The sequence below is a fragment of the Branchiostoma floridae genome, chromosome 19, assembly GCF_000003815.2.
Source record: "Branchiostoma floridae strain S238N-H82 chromosome 19, Bfl_VNyyK, whole genome shotgun sequence".
Classification (NCBI taxonomy): Eukaryota; Metazoa; Chordata; class Leptocardii; order Amphioxiformes; family Branchiostomatidae; genus Branchiostoma; species Branchiostoma floridae.
In genome coordinates, this window is record NC_049997.1 from 12111937 (window position 1) to 12132177 (window position 20241).

The 20241-nt window shown below is 38.6% G+C and overlaps 2 protein-coding genes and 1 long non-coding RNA gene across 5 annotated transcripts in view; 1 reads left to right on the forward strand and 2 right to left on the reverse strand.

Moving 5' to 3' along the window:
- The first annotated feature begins 748 nt into the window (after positions 1–748).
- Positions 749–9646, forward strand: LOC118406680 (dynein light chain 1, cytoplasmic-like). 3 transcript variants are annotated; one of them, XM_035806948.1, is made up of 4 exons: positions 749–974; positions 2163–2236; positions 8820–8913; positions 9440–9646. In XM_035806948.1, the coding sequence occupies exons 2-4, from the start codon at positions 2196–2198 to the stop codon at positions 9614–9616; spliced, it is 312 nt and encodes a 103-aa protein (XP_035662841.1). In that variant the 5' UTR covers positions 749–974; positions 2163–2195; the 3' UTR covers positions 9617–9646. The 3 variants fall into 3 exon arrangements, with proteins under 3 accessions (XP_035662841.1, XP_035662840.1, XP_035662839.1); XM_035806947.1 differs by lacking the exons at positions 749–974; positions 2163–2236 and adding an exon at positions 4269–4452; XM_035806946.1 differs by lacking the exons at positions 749–974; positions 2163–2236 and adding an exon at positions 5863–6030.
- Positions 7737–9542, reverse strand: LOC118406693. The gene is made up of 3 exons (XR_004830066.1): positions 9418–9542; positions 8578–8626; positions 7737–8032 (listed from the first exon to the last, which is right to left on the reverse strand). It is a non-coding gene; the product is annotated as an uncharacterized LOC118406693 (long non-coding RNA).
- Positions 9647–12077: 2431 nt separating the features above from the next.
- The window catches only part of LOC118406642 (two pore calcium channel protein 2-like), a 14315-nt gene continuing 6151 nt past the window's right edge, over positions 12078–20241 (reverse strand). The window contains exons 2-6 of the mRNA XM_035806867.1: positions 17260–17309; positions 15739–16916; positions 15200–15323; positions 14391–14503; positions 12078–14153 (exon numbers count right to left, since the gene is read on the reverse strand). Of these exons, the coding sequence (XP_035662760.1) occupies positions 13376–14153; positions 14391–14503; positions 15200–15323; positions 15739–16916; positions 17260–17309 (2243 nt within the window). The 3' untranslated portion in view covers positions 12078–13375. The remainder of the gene's footprint in view (positions 14154–14390; positions 14504–15199; positions 15324–15738; positions 16917–17259; positions 17310–20241) is intronic.

Below are 20241 nucleotides of genomic sequence, written 5' to 3' on the forward strand. Positions count from 1 at the left end.
GTATATGCATTTTCACTTCCAGCAATGGAATTCTCTGTAGACAATTGCTTGATGTCATGACTGTAAAAAGTAACAAGTACATCAAAATTGCACTAAAATCAATGGAAAAATCTTACTTGCCCGATCGGACAAGTGGGGTAGGTCATGCACTTGCCCGAACAGCACTTTCACTTGCCCTGGACAATAGGGCTAGTGGACTTGTTTATCCCTGTTATATTAGTTTGGTCGAGTGTCGAAGTGCATCTTTTGGAAAGTGGCTTCGGGTGGTCCAAGCATGCTCCCCAGTGTAACATTAATTTTTAGAAATTCCAACCCTCGATTCCACACATTTAAGGGGCAAATTGCTTGATTTCAATCAAATATCCCTGTAGCTGTTTTGGTTGCACTGTTAACCCGCATTCCCAAGGCTCTATGAGACGAAGACATTTTGTTCAGTTCTTGAAAAACATGAAGTTTAGAAAATCAAGAGGCTTCAGCACAAATTTTCTAACTCAAATGCAATGTCAGCCCTTTTTTGTAAAGATAATCAACGAGTATAAACCAGATGTTTTCATATCTAATGTGTTATACAAAGAGTGACACAAAATATATATGACCCCTATCAAAAGTACATTATACTTGTTGGACAGGCTCACAGTATGTCTGTGTCACTTCCCCTGACCTCCTGTATGCAGGACTGTAACAGTAAAACCATGCAAGGGACATGAAGAAAATTTCTACAGCAACAAGAAACAGTTGACCAGTACCCCCAGGATTCTCAATGCTTAGGTCAACGGTGAAAATTATTCTTATGGACCATCAAAAATATGGTCCCAATGACCAGGTGCATGTGCAGAGGTCATCAGTCAATCAGTGCGTTGATCATGGATGTAGTTCGCTTGGGTTGACATATGCAAATTAACACATCACTACGCCGAGGTTCCGTCACTTGTGCACTGAGTCTGTTGGATATAGCAGGTAGCTGTCTGTAAAAGGTGAGTTTTAACCAACAGTTTTTTTCGACACTCGATGTAAACAGTTATAAACCTTCTCTACTGACAGGTGAGACTGGTAAAAATAAGAGTTGTGTCAAAATTTAAAGGATGCTGCATGTGTTAAAAGCCAGATCATCTTTTAGATTTTCAAAATCAGATGCTCAATCACATACTGATCTATAGAGAGATCATATACTGACCTACATAAAGATACGATATTCTTTCATTTACAGTTTTGAGGCCGAAACGAAGAAGAGATTTTTGTTTGTAAATGCAGACATGCATAGGGGCACGTACCCTGCCCAGCTGAAAAGGGGGCGTTACCCATTGTTTTTATGTCTACATAACTGCTAGCAACAATTTAAAATTGTCTTTGATGAAAATTACCATGTACATACACATGCGGTCTACACCATCACATAAAATAGAATTGACAAATATCAGGTAAAATTTATTGTGTATATATGGATTGCAAAGTATAATGTCACATTTTTTCAGCTGACCGGGCAATTTTATGCTCACTCAATCATACAAACGATGTCTGTACACCTGCAAGGTTCTTTTAGACTACTTAATTTTAAAATCTCAAGTATCGCATAATTTAAGAATTTCCCAGCATTGCTCTAATCTATATCAATTTTAGCTTCCATAGTTGTTTGTCCTACAATATGAAAACACTGCACTAAGTCTGGAAATAAGCAAGTAACATTCAAAGCATTGTTACCTTTTTAAAAGTGAAAAATGATTGTGTTGATATTGTACTGCTAGTATGCACAATGCATTCAACATGTATGGGACAAATTTAAACCTACTAGGGTAACATCAAGCTCAAATAGTGGAGTTTGCAAAGACTGAAATTGTTGTCAAATGCAAAATCACTGTAAGTTGTGTTTGTGGCAGTAACTAAAATATTACATTCTTTTGACGAAATACAGTTATAATAAACAGTTTCACACAACAGAGTGTGCTATATATACTTGGGAAGCTTTTAAGATGCATTCTCTTTTTCATAACTTTCATCTACAAAAGTGGCAGAATGTTTCATTTTGTATTAGCTAGTGAAGCAAGGGGGAATAATTAATAAGCTACGTCAGCCATGTATGATCAACTAAATGCTTCTCTATATCTGGTGTATTTAACTGTAACTATTTGACATCCATATTGAAGCTGAGTGTTTTGTCTTTACAGTGTGGACTGTAGACGTACCGTCTTTCCAACAAAATGGGGAAAATCAGTGATTTCTTCTTTGATTCAGACGACAAGTAAGTGCTTCTTGGATAAATACAGAGAGTACAGAGAGGTCTATGGCAAGAAAAATCACATACAGCACACTGTATATGTTCAGTATCACCCAGCCCAACTGTGACACCCGATAGAACACACGTTTCAATGTGAAAAGGCCAGAAGTTACATATGTATGAAAGATGACTCCTTGAGCAAAAACATCGTAACAACATTAGCATCTAAACTCTTGAGATGGATTCAACCCTTAAACTGCCAAACCCGGATATATCCAGCACACATACACATGTCCTGTGTGCCGCACCTGGATATATCCGGGATAGCGTATTCCTCCGAAGTAGCAACTTTGCATGGGCGTAGCGCCCGAAACCCGGAAGTTAGGGACTTCGGCCTTGTTCGGGGGTTCTTTTTGGAGGTCAGCAGCCAACCCTGGCACCGATAGCATTTTATAGTGCTGAAACTCTGGCAGTTTAAGGGTTTAACATCCTCTTCCTATTGAAGTGACCGCTATCGTTGTGTTGATCATTGGATCAAGTGGAGGCCACCAGTGCAAGCCTTGGTGGACCCTATGGAAGCCCTGTGACATAACTAATATTCATGCACCATAGTCATAAGTTAATAAAAGCCCCAATCTTAATAATACCACACTTCTCCCTCCATCACACTGTAGCCGTGGAGTGTCAAACTCAAATTTCACAAACCGTTCAACAAATTTCACAGACAGAAAACAAGGTAAATTTAGGTAAATTATGTGACTATCTTTACAAACTCTGGACACTAGTTTATAGAAAGAAGTGGATCTTAGAGGCAAAATTACTCAGATATTATGACTTCTAAATCGCACTCTAATGTGTAACATATTTCAATAATTATTATAAAAATACAGGGGTCACAGATGTCAAATTTTTGTCACTCATGGATTTTTGTAAAGTTCAAGGCCTTGTTTAAGATAGGGCGTTCCATCCCCCACCTAATATCACCTTAGATGAACCTTCTAGAGCTCCAAACTGTTTAACGATACACAAACCTATAAACCCCTCCTGTGCCAGAAGTCAATGATAAAATTCAATGATGTCTATTATGTGGTTCTAATCGACTTTGAAACAGGACAATTAAAGTTACATAAATCAACTGACATGTTGACCAGACAAGGACAGAAACTTGGCTAAAACCCAAAGTCATTGTTAATCTCCTGCAGATGTTGTAGCTGCCGAATTTGTCAACGCCTTCAAGTCAAGGCTGGACAGTCACTGGAGGGGGTGGAGTACACGCCTAACCAATGTTCTAGCCTGCCTGAAATTTTTTCCCATCCCCTGGATTTTGAACAGAAATGCTATCGAGCACTTGAGACTTCCACACAACGATCATGTATAGAGGGGTCCGGGAAAATTTTGAAATCTAAGACCCTTTGAAACGCTATTTCCTGCATTTTGAGGGGCAAATTCTGCTGGTAGAGTAGACTCAGCTGAGTTTAATGGCATCTGTGCTAAATTTCTGGAGATCTTTACAAAATTCATTTGTCAAATATCTTAACATGTCAATCTTTGTCCGTCCCCAGCTGCAAAATTCCATCAAAGGACCCTGCACCTAACCCAACATTAACTCTCATTGTAGACTCTCTTTACAACTCTGGACACTAGTTTTCAGAAGCGGATCTTATAGGCAAAATTACTGCCTCTTATGTGATGACATTGATATCAGAGATATGTATCATATAAGATGATTTGAAAAGCTAAAAACAAGACCTTGCATTCTTTTTTAATTTTTGTCAACAAAATAAGGATGAATAAAAAAAAATGTTTTGAGCCACTCATTTTGAGTGACCACCAACTGATGGGAAAATGATAAATGCAGCCATCTCTGTTGTCTTGACTAGGAATCTTGTGGTCTATAACTATATTATGTATGAGGTGAGGAAAATTGCAATACATGTAGAGACATCATGTTAGACATAACATTTTGCTATGGAGTGGAAAATGGCTGACCCCTCCCCCTTTTGCCCTACATTGTCTAAAAATGCCTTGGGTGACCGCAGCATGACAATAACGCGACCAAAGACCAGCCCAGCAGCTTTGGTGAGCATGTTTTAAGGTGGCCGGGGCAGCTCTAGCTTCTCTCTCAGGAAAATAATGCCGACAGTGCCCGCTCACGAAACCCCTGTGACGCCCCATGGAAAATCCAGTTTCTTCCCATCCCCCATAGAATGGCCTACCGCTTTATTCAACCCCTTCAAAAGGTAAATGGCATTAAAGTTTCTTCTAGATTTGTTGGCACAACTTAAGACTAACACTACCAATGAATTGATAACTCTAACTTACTTTGGGGAGCCCTGAAACAGCACAATATGAACATGAGAATTGATATTAACTTATGCAAGAAATAGTTTAAAATAACTCATTTCTGATCATAATTTTGTCAGGTTTTTTATCACACAGTTCTGGAAAAGGCAAAAAATTCCTTACAGTGGACAGATGGCCAACAAGAATATGTTAATTACCCCAATACAAATTACCTTTTTTTACACATCTTTCACAAATGTCCTCTTCATATCTAACAGCTACTGATGTATGGTTGAACATAGCAAGGAGGAAAAGATATTCTATGAAAGGAAAAATAGCCAGAAAGACTCATCTTGATTCTTTGCAGCACATAAAGAAACTTAAGGTGATTTGATAAAGCAATGGCCTGGAGGTTGTTTACCTACTACCTTGTTGTTGTCTAAAAGAAATATGCAAATATCTCTTAGAATGTGCTTCATTTCCAATGATAAGTCGTTTCTGCTAAGTGCTACTAGAACAAATTTTCAAGTTTTTGCTCTTTTCCACAGTGTGCGCAATCAGAAGTTTGGCCTCCACTCAAAATGGGTTTAAACCACCCTGTCACCTGTGAAATATCAGGTTAAGTCAAGGAAAGGGAATGGGCTGTAAAGAATGTTCTGGACTTAAATGTCAAAACAATTTAACAATGAACAAAAACATAGAAGATTGTCAGAATGTCAGTATAAAACCATATTAATGATATACGCCCAACGCCTGAAGACCCAAGGAAGCTCAGCCCTTGGAACAAGGGTTATGTGGAATGCATCAAAATTGAAGTTATTTTCTTTGTACATCATACGCAACCGAGTTAAAATAATTCAATGCAAAATGTACCAGAAGTTGAGAAAATCTGGCGTCCCAAAACAAAAAATTGTGTAAGAACATCAGTGCCAACGTCCGGATTCGATATTCAAACTTTTGATGGCAGTGCAATGATTGTCTTAAAGTTTAAAACTTTAAGATTACCCTAAAAATCAATATTTTTTTTTGCTGCATATCTTATTATTTTAACTGCAGTATGACCCTACATGTACGTCATTGTCTATATAACGTAGAACAAGCTCCAAAGAAAATGCTGACAACAATGTCTATGTTTCATGCTAATCAATTGAAAAATGATTAAGCCATAACTTTACGTCACAACGTTCTTTTGTCTGCAAAGACTCAAAAGTCACTCTCGATTACTTTCTCCTTATATCATACTTACTTTGTGATTTCTATCGACAACTCAAAGAGGAAGAAAGAATGATGATAACCACATTGCATGACTGCCTAAATCTTTTATTGACATCTAATGTCTGCCATTGTTTATGAGATGCAATGCTCCCTAGTTTCCAAGGGGCAAGCGCAAACATACGACCCTCTGCATTTTGTTGTAAAATTCTCACTGGAATTGCTCAACGGGGGACTTGGAGAATGACTGAAAGGAATTATGGTTACGATAACTGGCATTCTCTCAATTCTTCCTGGGGGAATTACATGTACGTTTCGCCTTGGTAAGTTGACGGTTGATTCTGTAGTTTTTGTGAGGTTAGACTTATGAATTCCTACAGACTAAGATTTCCAATATTCTGTTCCACTTGACAGATAGGTCAAAACTGCATGACATGTTTATAATGGCAATGGGAAACAGCATTTTGCTGGGATCCAAGAGTTCAAAATAACAGGAAACAACAATCTTAAGCTTAGTGAATGGCTCTTGATGATGACTACTTCATCCATAGTAGAATGACACATTTTAAAAAGTCTGATTACCAAATCTTCTACATTACAATGTATATTCAAGGACGTCCTTGGTACATCTAATTTTTGTGTGTGGATAGAATTGAAGAAGAGTATCTGGAACCAAGGAGGTTTAAAAAGGACTCCTTGCTGGAACATAAATTCAGCTTCTATAGCATATCTATTAGCCCTTCATTGAATGAAAAAAATAGGCAAACATTAAGACAGTGTTCATGGGAATTTAATCTAACTTCTGTTCGCAAATCTCAGTTTAGGAGCCGCCTTCAACAACATAGCAATTTTCTGGCTTTTGTTGTTCAAAAAGCTGTGAAATCTGCATTGTTCGAGACAATGAAGCCTCCAACCCCAGGCCAATTTTCAACTTATACTAATTGAATAACCATCTGAGGCAGGACTGGTGTTTGTTATTCCTTAAAAATGAAGACACCAACGTCAGTGAACGTATCATGATGATTGTGCAATCAGTAGAACAACAAGTACTCGGTTACTCTGTTTGTATATCTTTTTCATATTTATATCTAATTTCTTAGACTGCATCCCTTCTTGTTTACCAATGTGAAAGTGTGAAACAGTGAAATAATTTTAGCCTGCCCACCCCTGGGGTAAGTGAAAGTGGTACAACCTGTTTTTGAGGTGTCCTTTTATTAGGGGTCAGTGCTGTTGTTTAGCATTCAATCAGTCAGGTGTTTTAACATTGGTTAGTATAGGCTGCCAGGCATTTTCAAATATTTTCTTAGATTGCCAAGGTCATTGTTGTTGGAAATACATATATCAGGAGCCTATTTTTTGTGCAACATTCTGCACAGTCTGAAACATACGCCTAAGAATCATAACTTTTATTTCAAGCTATCCAGTGATTAACAGTCAGGAGATACACAGGGAAAAATCTATCCTGTTCTCCTGTTGTACAACAAGCTTAAGCCATCATGTTGTTTTGAAGTGGGCTTTAACTTAGCATGATTTATATGTAAAAGTAAAATGGTAACACTTCCTTTGCAGTCATTTGATACATGTATGTTCAATCGATATTATTTCAAACACAATATGTTGGCAGCTATGAATTATGAATGAAACAGGCTTCTGTGTAACCACAATAACATGCGATATGCATATTACATTTATTTTGGACGATGAATTCAATATCTTCATGACATCTTCTGACACCAGCTAGCACAAGTGCTGCTCTCTATGTAAGAAGTGGCAGTGATTTTGTTTTGATTGATATTGCATAATTTCATCATGTTTCTAAAACCAGAAGTTAATCAGTGTAGTACTAACAAATTTGCTAATCCTACACTTCACTCAATCACACTCACTCTGTTGAGCTCGCTCAGAATGCTACGACTACTCTTCTAAAAGCTTTAGAAAGAAAAGTACATGACTTGTACACTGACCTTCCACCTACTCCGATCTTTTAAGTATGCTTTTGCTATATGGTATAGATCAATTTCTTCCGTAGTTGCATGACATTTTATAGTTATTGATTATTTTATTGCATTATATTGTATTGTTTCCTGTTATGAATTCCTTGTATGTTCGTCCGCATTTTTGTAGGTTCTGCCGCTACCAGCCCAAAGCTGCCTAGGCAGACCCTTGTAATGACTTGTCTCATCGTCAATAAAGTCAAAGTCAAAGAAACCGTATCAACACTCACTCACCTAAGTTTGTTGTCAGCTGTCCCTTGTCTTGTGAGGGTTAGACGTGCTTTCACTTCAAACCTCAAAGTTTGATGGAAGATCTCCAGCTACTTCTGTCCTGTGGATGGGATAGTAAAAGGTCTTTTAACACCAACGAAATAATTGTACAAGTTTCTGATTACATTTGAAAACCTTACAATAAGCAATGAACAATGAGTATTTGTGCAAAATATACTTCCACATCCGATGTTGAACATCCAATGTTACAGAACTTTTCCCTAATCAAACTCAAGGTTCTTGATTTTTGCCATCAGGTTATTAAATTTGATTACCTCCAGGGTTGAACAAGTTTTCTACTGTCTTGTCCTATCGGGCAAGCACATAAAAAATGTACTTGCCCGAACCAATTTTTCACTTGCCCCAAATTCAAATGTCACTGTTACTTACTAAGTATATGCATTTTCACTTCCAGCAATGGAATTCTCTGTAGACAATTGCTTGATGTCATGACTGTAAAAAGTAACAAGTATATCAAAATTGCACTAAAATCAATGGAAAAATCTTACTTGCCCGATCGGACAAGTGGGGTAGGACATGCACTTGCCCGAACAGCACTTGCACTTGCCCTGGACAATAGGGCTAGTGGACTTGTTTATCCCTGACCTCTTTGACATTCCAGTTAACACAGCAGGAGGTTCGAAACCTGTCACAACTGTAGAAAAAAAGTTATTTTGGGAAGCAAACAATGTATAATCATACAAATGTTAATGATATGTGATGTTCATTGAACAATACTTATTATGGTTTGATGTAATTAGGAACTGTACAGTTATCTTAGTGTCATTGGTGTCACAGGATCTTTAAAAGATACATTAGAACATTTTTTCCTTTTGTTTTCCATGTAGTGACCCAAAGGATGTGAAGGAGGATGTGAAGCAATGCGAGATGCCAGATGACATGAAACAACATGCCATCGACACAGCAAAACCTCTGGTCGCAGTAAGTAAATAAATTCGTCTCAAGAACAATTTACCCACAACTCTTAAATCATCACATCTTAAGTTGTCCTGTTTCAAAGTTTCAGACAACAAGCTTGCATTTTCAAAGAAAGAAGGGACCAAACCTGTTGTGTCTAAATATAATTGACAGAATACGTCTACTCTTAAAATGTACAGATGAGCATTTCATGGTAAAACTTATCAATGACTTTCAAACAATAGAATTCAACTGGCAAATTAATGACATTGGGATTTCAAAATTACGATAAAAGTAACAACTTTGGCAAATGCTAACTGGGAAATATTGTTGGTTCATGTACATTTTGTACATGACTCACTGATACAATGAATATTTAGAGGTCATAGTTCATTAACCTTAAATGACCCATACCATCAGGTAAAGATTTCACACATGTTCATATGAAAATTGAATATTTTTTCTGTTTGAAAAACTATCATGCCAAATTCTCAAATCGAACTTTACCTGTTACCATGGTCCATTGACCTTGAGTCACCTTTCTTTACAGAAGAAGAAGCCTCACAAGGAGGTCGCCTCGACCTTGAAGAAGGAGTTTGACGAGAAGTACGAGGCGACATGGATCTGTATCGCTGGTACGGACTACGGTTCGTCCATCACTCACGCCAAGGAGTGCTTCATCTACTTCTACCTGAACAAAACCGCCATCATGCTCTTCAAGGCTTAGAGGTCATCCTGGAAGACAGTGCAAGGTCATTCATGCAACTTGACTGATAACACCCCCTTTCCACTACATTCAGCAACCACACTGAGAGCTCTAAGTGTCCACAGATTTGACAGATCGCTCAACAAATTTCATGGATAAAAACAAGATACTTTTATGTTTTGTATGTTTTGTTGTCTTTTAAGTTATACTTTTAATGTGCATCTTGCATCATATTTGAATTATGAAATCAAGTGCAACACAAATGCTAAATGTAGGTTGCTATAGAATGGTGATTGCAGACTATAGTGGAAAAAAGGGGGCCCCAAAAACTGTTACAGTAGAAAATCTGATGTGCTGTTTTTTATCTTAGGTCTTTAATGTTAACTGAAGTACCAACACAGAAAGCAGTCTACTGTATTTCCCTACTCTACTGATACACTACAACTTACCTTGCAATTTGTGACAGTAAAGAAAAATTTTGCATTCTTGTTTATACATAGCCAGACTTACCAGTAACTCTACACCATCCCTTGATGAGAATTTCAGATATTCCATTGACTTGTACTTACTAGAAAAACAGTAGTTGCTTGGAGGATCTTTACATACACTATAACCAAGAAAACGGAGTCTCAGTTTACTTCTGGGTGGCATGTGGCAGGGCTGTTTTATGTTTTGCTACAAAGCAAACACATCTCAAGGAAAAACAATGTACAAGGCATTGATAAACAAAGAAGACAAGGAATTTCTGGTGTCAAAAAAATACATGTACGTGCAAGCATTCTTGGGTTCATTCATATCTTGGATGGTCATATCTTTTGATCCTTGTTTTTTTTTTTCAAATCAGGAAAGAGTTAAGTGAGTAACATTGGTTCACCTTTATCCGAGGGTAACCTATATTCGTTGTTTGTACAAAAAAATGTATTTAGGGATATAGAGTCGATGGACGATGGTTTTAAATCGGAACATTTTGAAAATATTGCAAATTTGAAACCACTGTCAGCAGACTTAATACTTCTAAATGTGCTGTTTTTAAAGACAACGGATAAAGGTCACCCCACGGATAAAGGTGAACGAGTGTTATATCAGAAGAGAAAGAAACTAAATTTGTGTGGTAATGAAAGTTTAAAGTGACTTAGCAAGAACTATTCTCTGTGAAAACCATGTAAAAACACAAAGTACCTGGGTACATGTAAAATAAATAATCATTTACCTTCAGAAGACTTGTTTTCACATCTTCTTATATAACAAAATAACTCATTTGTGCACATAAATGAAAATCAACATTATATATCCTAACAGGGGTCTATACATGTAGCTATCTGAGTGTGCAAAGCATGAATATGATTAATGTACTAGTCTGTTATCATAACATATTTATTGTGAGTTTTGGTAGATGGTCTGCAGTGAAGGGTGATTATTAATAAACAATTGGGCAAACAAATATAGTGATCTTGTTTTTCTTCTATGGTTTTATAATTTTACGGTACATGTAGTTATATATAAGTGGCCTCAATCGGTCAATATTGACAATGGTAAAATCCTAATTGACTCAGGAAAAATTCTAATTTTAGAGCAGTGCTGCTTACTTGCTTAAGACGAGTCCTTCTGGTCTCGAGCGATGATAGCATTCCATATGTCTCTGTCAGTCATAGCTTGATGTAGGTTGTCATACTGCATATTATGTGTCGAGTAGGGTTTGAAATACCAAATGCATACAATATATTCAATTATTTTTGCATTGGCTTATTTAACCATGGAAGGAGACAGGATGTTTTTGCTGTGTATTATGTTTGCATTTGAAATACAGTAGAATCCGCTTAATTGCACGGCCTATTTGCCAGTGAATTTCGTGCAATTATCCGGCTGGTGCAATGATGCAAAGTTATCGGTTTGGGATTTGGGGATTCCGTGCAGTTAACAGAAGTGTGCGTTAATCCGATATGCAATTTAAAAAAAAACTGCCTTCTGCTGTATTTCTCTAGTATTTAAGTAAGGTAGGAATTTGCTGTACTTTCAAATACATATCATATGGACAGGTTACTGCAAAAACTCTGAAAATAACACCACTGCAAACATCTCAAGATCTAAAATATGCAAGTAGTTCAAACAGATTACTGGGGCTATGTTTTATATCTTCTTTGGCTCTTACAACACTACAAATAGGTCCAAACTTGCCTTGGCTACATTGTACTGAGTCATTAGTACTGTAGCAAATTGAATCGCAGGAACTAGTCCAGACTAGTCCTCCGCAACAAAATGGGCCAATCGTACTAGTCCAAACCAGTTCAGGTAGGTCCAGACTAGTTCACCACCCGTCGGACCACCAGAGGTCTGAGGTCTGGAACGGTCTGGACTGGTCCAGAATAATGAGGTGCAGGACTATTTTGGGCCAGCAAAATTTTGCAGAGGAATTACTTAAAGTTGTCTTTCTTTCAAAGATTGAAATCAATCACATAATGAAACAAATAAGGCTGATTTGATAAAGTTATCACCTTTCTGTTTTAATTTCATCATAAACTTAGTAGTTCAAAGCTAGCAGAATAACGTTAACTGTTACAGTTTTTATCAATATATTTTTGTTTTCTGTGTATGAATGTAACAATAGAGTAAAGTAATTCTTTCTGTACATTTGGTCTCTGATATTTTCACAAGTTTTGGGCACGATGGTGTAAATACCATTAAGTTTTGAATTCTCAATTATAAAATTCTACAATTTCTATGTAGAATTGACATTAGCTTAGCACCTCCAAAGACGAATACTGTCCATTGGCCATAGATCTACAATTCAAGTTTCAACACAAACTTTAACATAATGTACCTATCATACAGCCAGAATTGTGAACTGTAAATTTAGTCAAAATTTTGCACTGTATACTCTAGAGGAACACGTTAAACTTAACTATTAGTTACAAGAAAATTGACTCTTTATACAACTGCTGACCAGAGAAAGTTCTAAGAGGCACGATCACATACTTTTCCATGTTAGAAAATGTTCGCCTTTACTACCTTACTTTCTATCTAATATCTAATTTCTTACTTTTACTGTCAGTTTAACTGAATTCACTGAATCAGATGTGCAATGAAATGTACAATCATGATGTGATGTTAACAACTGTTCGCACATGGACCAATCAGAAGGATTACCTGAAACATCAGGCATGCTGATTGGCTGATTGGCCTGGCCAATCAAATGAAAGCTATGTGTTACACATTGACTTTCAACATTTTTTGTTATAGGAATATTTAGTTCTTCTCATTTTCATAGCTATAGGCTTTCAATTTAGTCAGCTATTCCAAAAAAAATTAAAACTTTTTGCCAAAATATAACTTCACTGAAAAGCACATGGAATAACATTGTATTGCACAAACAATATCTTGCAAATAAATCTCCCTTTTTCAAAATTGCACTGCATTGCCAGATTTAATGGTATCAATATCAAGCTCCATTTTGGGGGAAATGTTATACAAATGTAGATACTAAACTGCCCACGAAAAAATTGCACTGGCCTGCCAGAAACTGTATCATGCTCCGAGAATCAGTAGCGAGAATCATATCCAGCCATTCTAACCCTGATGATGGCGTCTGACCGACATCGAAACGTTGGAAGTAAGTACTCTATGGTTGTGTCCAAAGAACCTTACTATATCAATAATTGCCAACCTGATAGTTATTTACGGGTGTATCACGCTCCATTTGGGAGAAAATGTTCATAGTTTGCTAAACTGCCCGCAAAGCAAAAATGACGACATAGAAATGAAAACTTTACACTTATTATCTAGCTACACCTTGATTTCCAAATGTTGGTGTTGTCTTATCTCTTCCATAATTTCTTCCTCTTTGGGTTCAGTGAGACCACTTCTAAACAAGTGGTGCACCGACTCTACCCTGACTTCTGTAAACGATAACGTACGACTGCGCCCTTCGTCTTCCGGTTCTTCCTTAATGGCATTCGACTTGTCCCATTTGGTGATGAAGTTCTCAAGAACGAGAGCGATGAAGCAGTTCACGTAGACCACCACGGAGACGAGCCACCACACGATGAAGAAAAGCTGTGCCCAGCCCGTGCTTAACGCATCCTTGTACGCGAACAGAAACACCATCCAGTTATTGACAACCATCACGTCCCACAACACGACTAACGCTGAGGCAAAATCGTTAAAGTTGTTGGCCCAATAGTTCAACTGCTGGTAGCTCCCGCACGTGAGATTCGGGGTGCGGAAGGTCTCGTAGTCTGTCACACCGCTGAATATCTCGATCCCGAGGATCGCGAAGATGTAGTAGATCACGACGAGGATTCCCGCGAAGGCGCGCATGTTCTTGATGAGGTCGAGCAGCGTGCTCAGCACGAGGGACATGGTTTTGAAGAGCGAGATAACGCGTAGGAGACGGAACATGATGAGGATGTTGGTGATGCGGATGAGGTCCCACAGTTCGATCACGGTCTCCACTTTGTCCTTTCGGTCAAGTTCAGAGAAAGGAGACCCGTACTCTACCAGCGTCATAATCTCCACTATCACGAGACCGAAGGTCACCAACGCATCAAAGATGTATGTTTTCCTGAATTGTGGTGAAAGTTATCTATTAGGACACTATGTTTTTAATTCAAATTTTTAAAAACCATGTAATAACTTATGACAGTAAACTAGGGCATGCAGTTTCCAAAAGGCAAATTCTGCCCCTACTTGTGACCTTGAAAACTTACAACAGCTTCAAGAGCTGCTAGTAGAAAACCAAAATCTTCACACACCTGTTAAAGCAAAGTTCAAACAGCACTAGTACACCAGCGCCCCCTACCTGATCCTGTAGTACCTCCAGCCCAGCAGGACAAACTTGAGGCACTGTTCCACCAGGTAGTACACCACAAAGACAAAGTTCAGGAGTTCCAGGTCTGAGTTGGTCGCATTCAGCTGGATTTGGGTGAAGTTAAGAAGAGGAAATGACGTCATATCACCAAAATTCCTTGTGACATACAACATAAAATACGATACTGACATCAGTTCCACTAGGAATGATGTATACATACCGTAAGACTTACAAATACAATAGAAATTTTTTTTTTTCAATATCACTTTTTATTCTTTGCTGATGGTAAATAAGACCAGTGTAACTGAATGGACCAGTTGTTCTAAAGAAGGCTAAAGACACAGCAAAATCTTTGGAAACTGGAAAACTGCAGTATAAGAATTCAGATCTTGTCAAGATGTATGAACCTAACTGGTGTAAAATTGCCTTTCAGATGGTTAGCGTTCAACAGTTTTAATGATCAGCTTGTTTCACCAAATAAAACTGATAGGACAGAGAAAAGTTTAGGATTGGAAAATGGTTTTATAACATTAATTTCATACACCTAAGTTCTGTAGAAAAATTCATATTCCTAATGCAACTAGACAAACCATCGAACATAAAACATATCTGCTCTTTTATCTCCACTATAACAGAGAAGCGAGAAGTTGAATTTATCCAGCAATAGTCTCATTTTGTATCTGTGAACTGTATCTTTTCAACATGTCTTGTTGTGACCTGTACTTAGCCCAGGGTGGCAAAAATGTGCAATAAAGTTCTTCAATCTAATTCTTCAATTAATGCCAGGATTCCTCACTGACCTGATCATACTCTATGGTGAGCAGGATAGAGACTGTGAGGATGTTGGACAGGGCAACCACACAACACAAGTACTCAAAGTACCGGTGTGCAATCATCTTCTGTAGAAACTGTAGCCAGGAGTGTCTGCAAAACAGATCTAGTCTTTAAACATAACAGTCTAAGAAGATATGCCATTTTCACTTACATGTAAACAATACACTTGTAAGAACATTTTCCATCTAATTAATCTACAGCAATTATCATTTGAAGCTCATCTGTGTTTGTAGTCGCCATCTCTAGTACAATCATTATGCTAAACTTTCTTCCAACACAATAAAGGGATACACGGATCAAATTTTCAATGCCCAGTCAACCACTGTCGCCTTCTTTAGGATCAATGGCGACAGTGGCCGTTGAAATTTGATCCGTGTAGGCCTTTGTGTTGGAAAAAAATTAAGCATTGTAGTAATTTGTACTACAATCTACAGCAATATCTATCTTTAATATGAATCATACAGTAGTGTGTATATGATACTTCGTGAATGTCTGTCTACCATACCTGAATGCTGGTAGAGGCGGCCTGTGATGAACCTCGTAGTCTAAGTCTAACAGATCAAAAACCGCCTGGAACTGTGCCGCGTTGTACGTCCCGAACATGTCCCTCCCCAACTTGTCCGTGATCCTCCGTTCTGCGCCCTTCGGCAGGGAGACCTTCTCGATCACGTGGTAGATCGTGCTGACGCGTACGCTGTCGTTGTCGGAGTTCGTGCTGAGCTCCTTGTTCTGCTGACTCAGCACCTCAAAGGCAGTACGTACCGCGACCCTCCTACGGAAGAAACTGCCCTGCAGCGAAGACTGGAGGTAGCCACGGAACTGGTTATAGATGACAGCTGTCATCATGTTGAAGAGGAGGTACAAGCCAATCGCAAGGAAAAGGATAAAGTAGACGGCGTACAGACGGTTGTGAGAGTACGCCGTCATCGTGACGTCCGGGTTGTTTGCCGTGGTCAGGAGGACGAGTAGCGTGATGAAAGCGTTCCACAGCGAATGGAAGTTCGGGTCGCTGATGCCAGTTGTAGCTCTGTCTACTGGTACCCATGTGCTGTTTTTACCAGGGCCAGTTGAACCCACAGGTTCCGAGAACAACAACATCCCGACAATTGTAAAGAAGTACACATGGAGAAACTGTAGCACCAGCACTGCGAAAATCTCTGGTAGGGTCCGCTTTATGCAGTTTACAGTCTTTTTCATCAAAGAGGAATTCTGTAGGAGGAAGAAAGGACGTAGAAAGCGCCGAATACGCAAGACCGGACGATAACGCAGCGTTCCGGGGACTTGTACGACACACAGGACGCCAAGTGTCACCATCCAATCCAGAAGCGACACGATGAGGATTAGAACATACGCGATCAACCACGGACTTTTGAGAAACTTCTCCTTTCCAACTAAGTAGGTTTTGACTACAAAATCAGCGAGGAAGATGAGAAGACAGACCAGTTCTATCGACTCCGTAACGCCGCACGGGGGCTCCCATTGGCTGGTTTGATTCGTCCCGTTTCTGTCCCTGAAGAGCATCTGCGTGTCGGAGGTGTAAGAGAGAGACGATGGGCGCTCGAAGAACGCGAGAATGAGCAGGACGGATATGGCTGCGTACATGCCCCACTGGACCCAGTTGGAGTAGTACAGGCGGTACAGGCGTAATGACCACGGGTCCACGCGATGGTGGATGGAACGGTACTGGAAAGGAGACAATACATTCTTATGATATTCTCAAATGATTCCAAATGAATAAAAAACTTTGCTTTGACACAAGATGAAATCAAGAATATACACATTCTTGACATGAGAAAGAGGTAATTGTACATGTATGATTGTACATTTTACAAAAGTACTTTTACAGTTGTTGAATAAAGAAACTAGCCATAGCATCTTTAAATTTTCTACATTTTAGAAGGACCAACTACCAATTGTAACATTGTCAACAACAATCATAGTGATATGCTGCTTTTACCAGAAAGTATGTTCTCTGTCCCTATTATGAAATCAATTTTTGTCCTGTTACATAGGAAGTCTGACTTACATGAATGGCATCTTCCACAAAGACAACAGCCTGCAACAGGATGTCTTCATCTGAAATAAGACAAAGAGGAGTCAAGTATGCATATAGGGAAAGCCATGTTACAAATGTCCGGATTAGAGCTGTGTACCTAAACAAATTTTAGGTACAGGTACAGGTACACAAGTTTAGGTACAGGTCCGGACTTGAACCTGTACCTGAACTACTTGTTCAAGTAAAAGTCGATCTTCAATAAGGATAGAAGCATGTTTGAACCAATAAAAACGTGTTTGTTATGGTAGACACATGATGCAACAAAAATTTGACCCTTACAAAATTGTTGTTTTTCCCTCACTGGGGCTCAGAGACTGCCATGGTAATTTCACAGTAATTTTATCTGTCAAAGTGGCCACCCTCTGACCTGTTATCCTGTCTGGCTTAATTGCACTAATTAGATACAGGTCCAGTATGGTACACCAGTGTTCCGGTATTTTGTACCTGTACCTAATTGACTGTACCGGTACTGTACCTGTACCTAATTGACTGTACCGGTTCTGTATCGGCACACTGTACTGGTACACAGCCCTAGTCCGGATCCCTTAAGCTCTAGAGGACCAGTCAGTTCCAGGAGGTCTGCAAGGAGCATGATTCATCCATTATCAGGACATTTCGACTCCTAGATGTTTTACTCTCACCTGCACAATCGGTTGAGACTTAAGATTTTTACAAATCATTGTTTGTAGCTAAATTTTGTTGGGATATTGTTTGGGTTAGTATTAAAAAAAAGTTAAGCCCTTCCCGTGCCTGATGGCACATAGGGTGGCGCCCATCTCTGTTTCCTTAGCCCTGGGCCACACAACGCAATCACTACAGCAGGGGGCTAGTCCACTGGTAGTGGTGTGTGTTCAACTTTCATACTCTTTCCCGAATGTTGAGTGCTAAGCAGAGAAAGCAGCATGTACCATTTTTATAGTCTTTGGTATGACTCGGCCGGGGATCGAACTCACAACCTCACGAACACTCTACCCACTAGGCCATTGCACCATTGGGTTAGTATTAGGGATGTCATTTGTATGCACTAGTACAGGTCTTCTTTTGTAACAATATCAGTCAGAAAAACTCTATAAATAGTATAATAGTCAATAGATATTAGTCCTGACACGTCAATTATAGCATCTAAAACAACATACTTCTGACATGCATTTGAACAAGCAGCCTGTGTCGTACCCTTTATATATATATATATATATATATATATATATATATATATATATACATGTAATAAGACCACACAAAGGAAAAGAACATGCATGCCATGGTGGTTAAGAAAGTAACTACAAACCTTGCACGGACCCAGTTTGGGCAAACTGATCGGAGCCTACAGTTTCCAAGTCTCGCTCAAACATTGAGTCAATGTACCTCCTTTGCATGCTAGTGAAAATTCATGCACAGACCTCAGCTCGAAATTCTAAAACTAACGATCTTGGTTGAAGTTGCGTAGTAAGCAGTTCATGAACTTATTGATTCGAAGTCAAGAGTTGCTGAGTAGAAACTGAAATTCTTAAACAAAAACAGTTTAAGATTCAAATAGTCTAATGTCAGCTGTTCAGTTCAAACCTTTCCATACTAAGTTACCTTGTGGCCACTACAGACATGTTTTACAGTTAAGTCAACAGCAAGAAAATGGTTAAGAGCTAAAGAGAGGGTGTAATTTTAAAGTGCTGACGTGACCACCCTACAACACTGCAGTAGTGACGTTATGTGTACTTTGTAGTCTGGGTGTTTGTAACTGATTGAACCATAGTTAAATATTAACCCTAGAAGTGTCAGGCAAATTTGCATGTGTATCAGAAGCAACCAAGAGAATGTATTAGAAAGGATAATCTAATCAGCACTGATATTTCTTTTGTTTAACAGCTAATTTCATTAAAGTATTTTCTTAATCATTTTTAAGGTGCTAAGATCAGTGTGCTAGAGCACTGAGTTACTCAATGACCAAACAATTCAAACAAGACAATCAGAAATACTAGTAGTTGACATAGAGAATGTAGAACAAATGCTCTTTTAACTAGGTATAATTTACTTTCCCTAACTCAAGTACTTAGCACTTATATATAATTAGCTTTACTTTAACTTTTACTTTACTTAACTCAAACCTGCCCAAGAAGACCACTCAGGGAAGTGTATAGATTCTGGTCTACATGGACAGGTGGTCACTAAAGAAGGGATTCTAAATCAGGGCTCGAAATACTTTTTTCTGCTACTGCACTGGTGAAGGTAACATGAAAATTACCTGCACCAGACAATTTACTGCACCATATGGGTTAAGGAAGTATGGATCGTACTAAAATTGTTCAGGAACCATTGCTATTTTTTCTTTTATAGTACAATGTATTATACTTTATTGGTGGTAGCAGCCAATGCAGCTAAGAACATTATCCACATGCACGTACATCATTTATGTATAAAACCCAGTATATGGACCAGTGAAGGTTAGGTGCAGGTTATAGGTGCAGATAGACACCAGATATACCTGCACAGAACCAATTTTACCTGCACTAACCTGCATATGCAAGTGGTATTTCAAGCCCTGTGAATGTTTGTGTGGATTGGAAAAAATTTAAAAAATAGCTAAATAAGGGACCGCCAAAAAGTGGTACCAATAGCCAGGGGGGGAACGGGTTTTCTGCGCGTTAAAAATCTGCGCGCGCGTTAAAAATCTGCGCGTTAAAAAATTAAGTTGTGCATTGAGAAATTCTTATGCAGAAAAATGTGACCCCATTATATGACTTTACATCTGTTACCTGAATTTTTGGTTTGAAAAGCCCCTAATTTTTAGGTCCCTTGGGAATAGGCTAATTTGCATATCCAGAACATTTCAAAATCACTTGAATTAGACACAAATACATGGAAAAATTACTAGTGTGAGGCTTTATATCATAAGATATAACTGCTTGAGGCTTCTTTCCATTCTACAAGCTTCATTTGCGGCATTTAACGCCCCGT

What these genes read in the sequence shown, in the direction of transcription:
- LOC118406680 (XM_035806947.1), top strand. Translation starts at nt 4,346, where the DNA reads ATGCCGACAGTGCCCGCTCACGAAACCCCTGTGACGCCCCATGGAAAA. An exon ending in TTATTCAACCCCTTCAAAAG is followed by an intron (nt 4,453 to 8,819) that starts GTAAATGGCATT and finishes TTTTCCATGTAG; the next exon opens with TGACCCAAAGGATGTGAAGG. An exon ending in CAGCAAAACCTCTGGTCGCA is followed by an intron (nt 8,914 to 9,439) that starts GTAAGTAAATAA and finishes CTTTCTTTACAG; the next exon opens with AAGAAGAAGCCTCACAAGGA.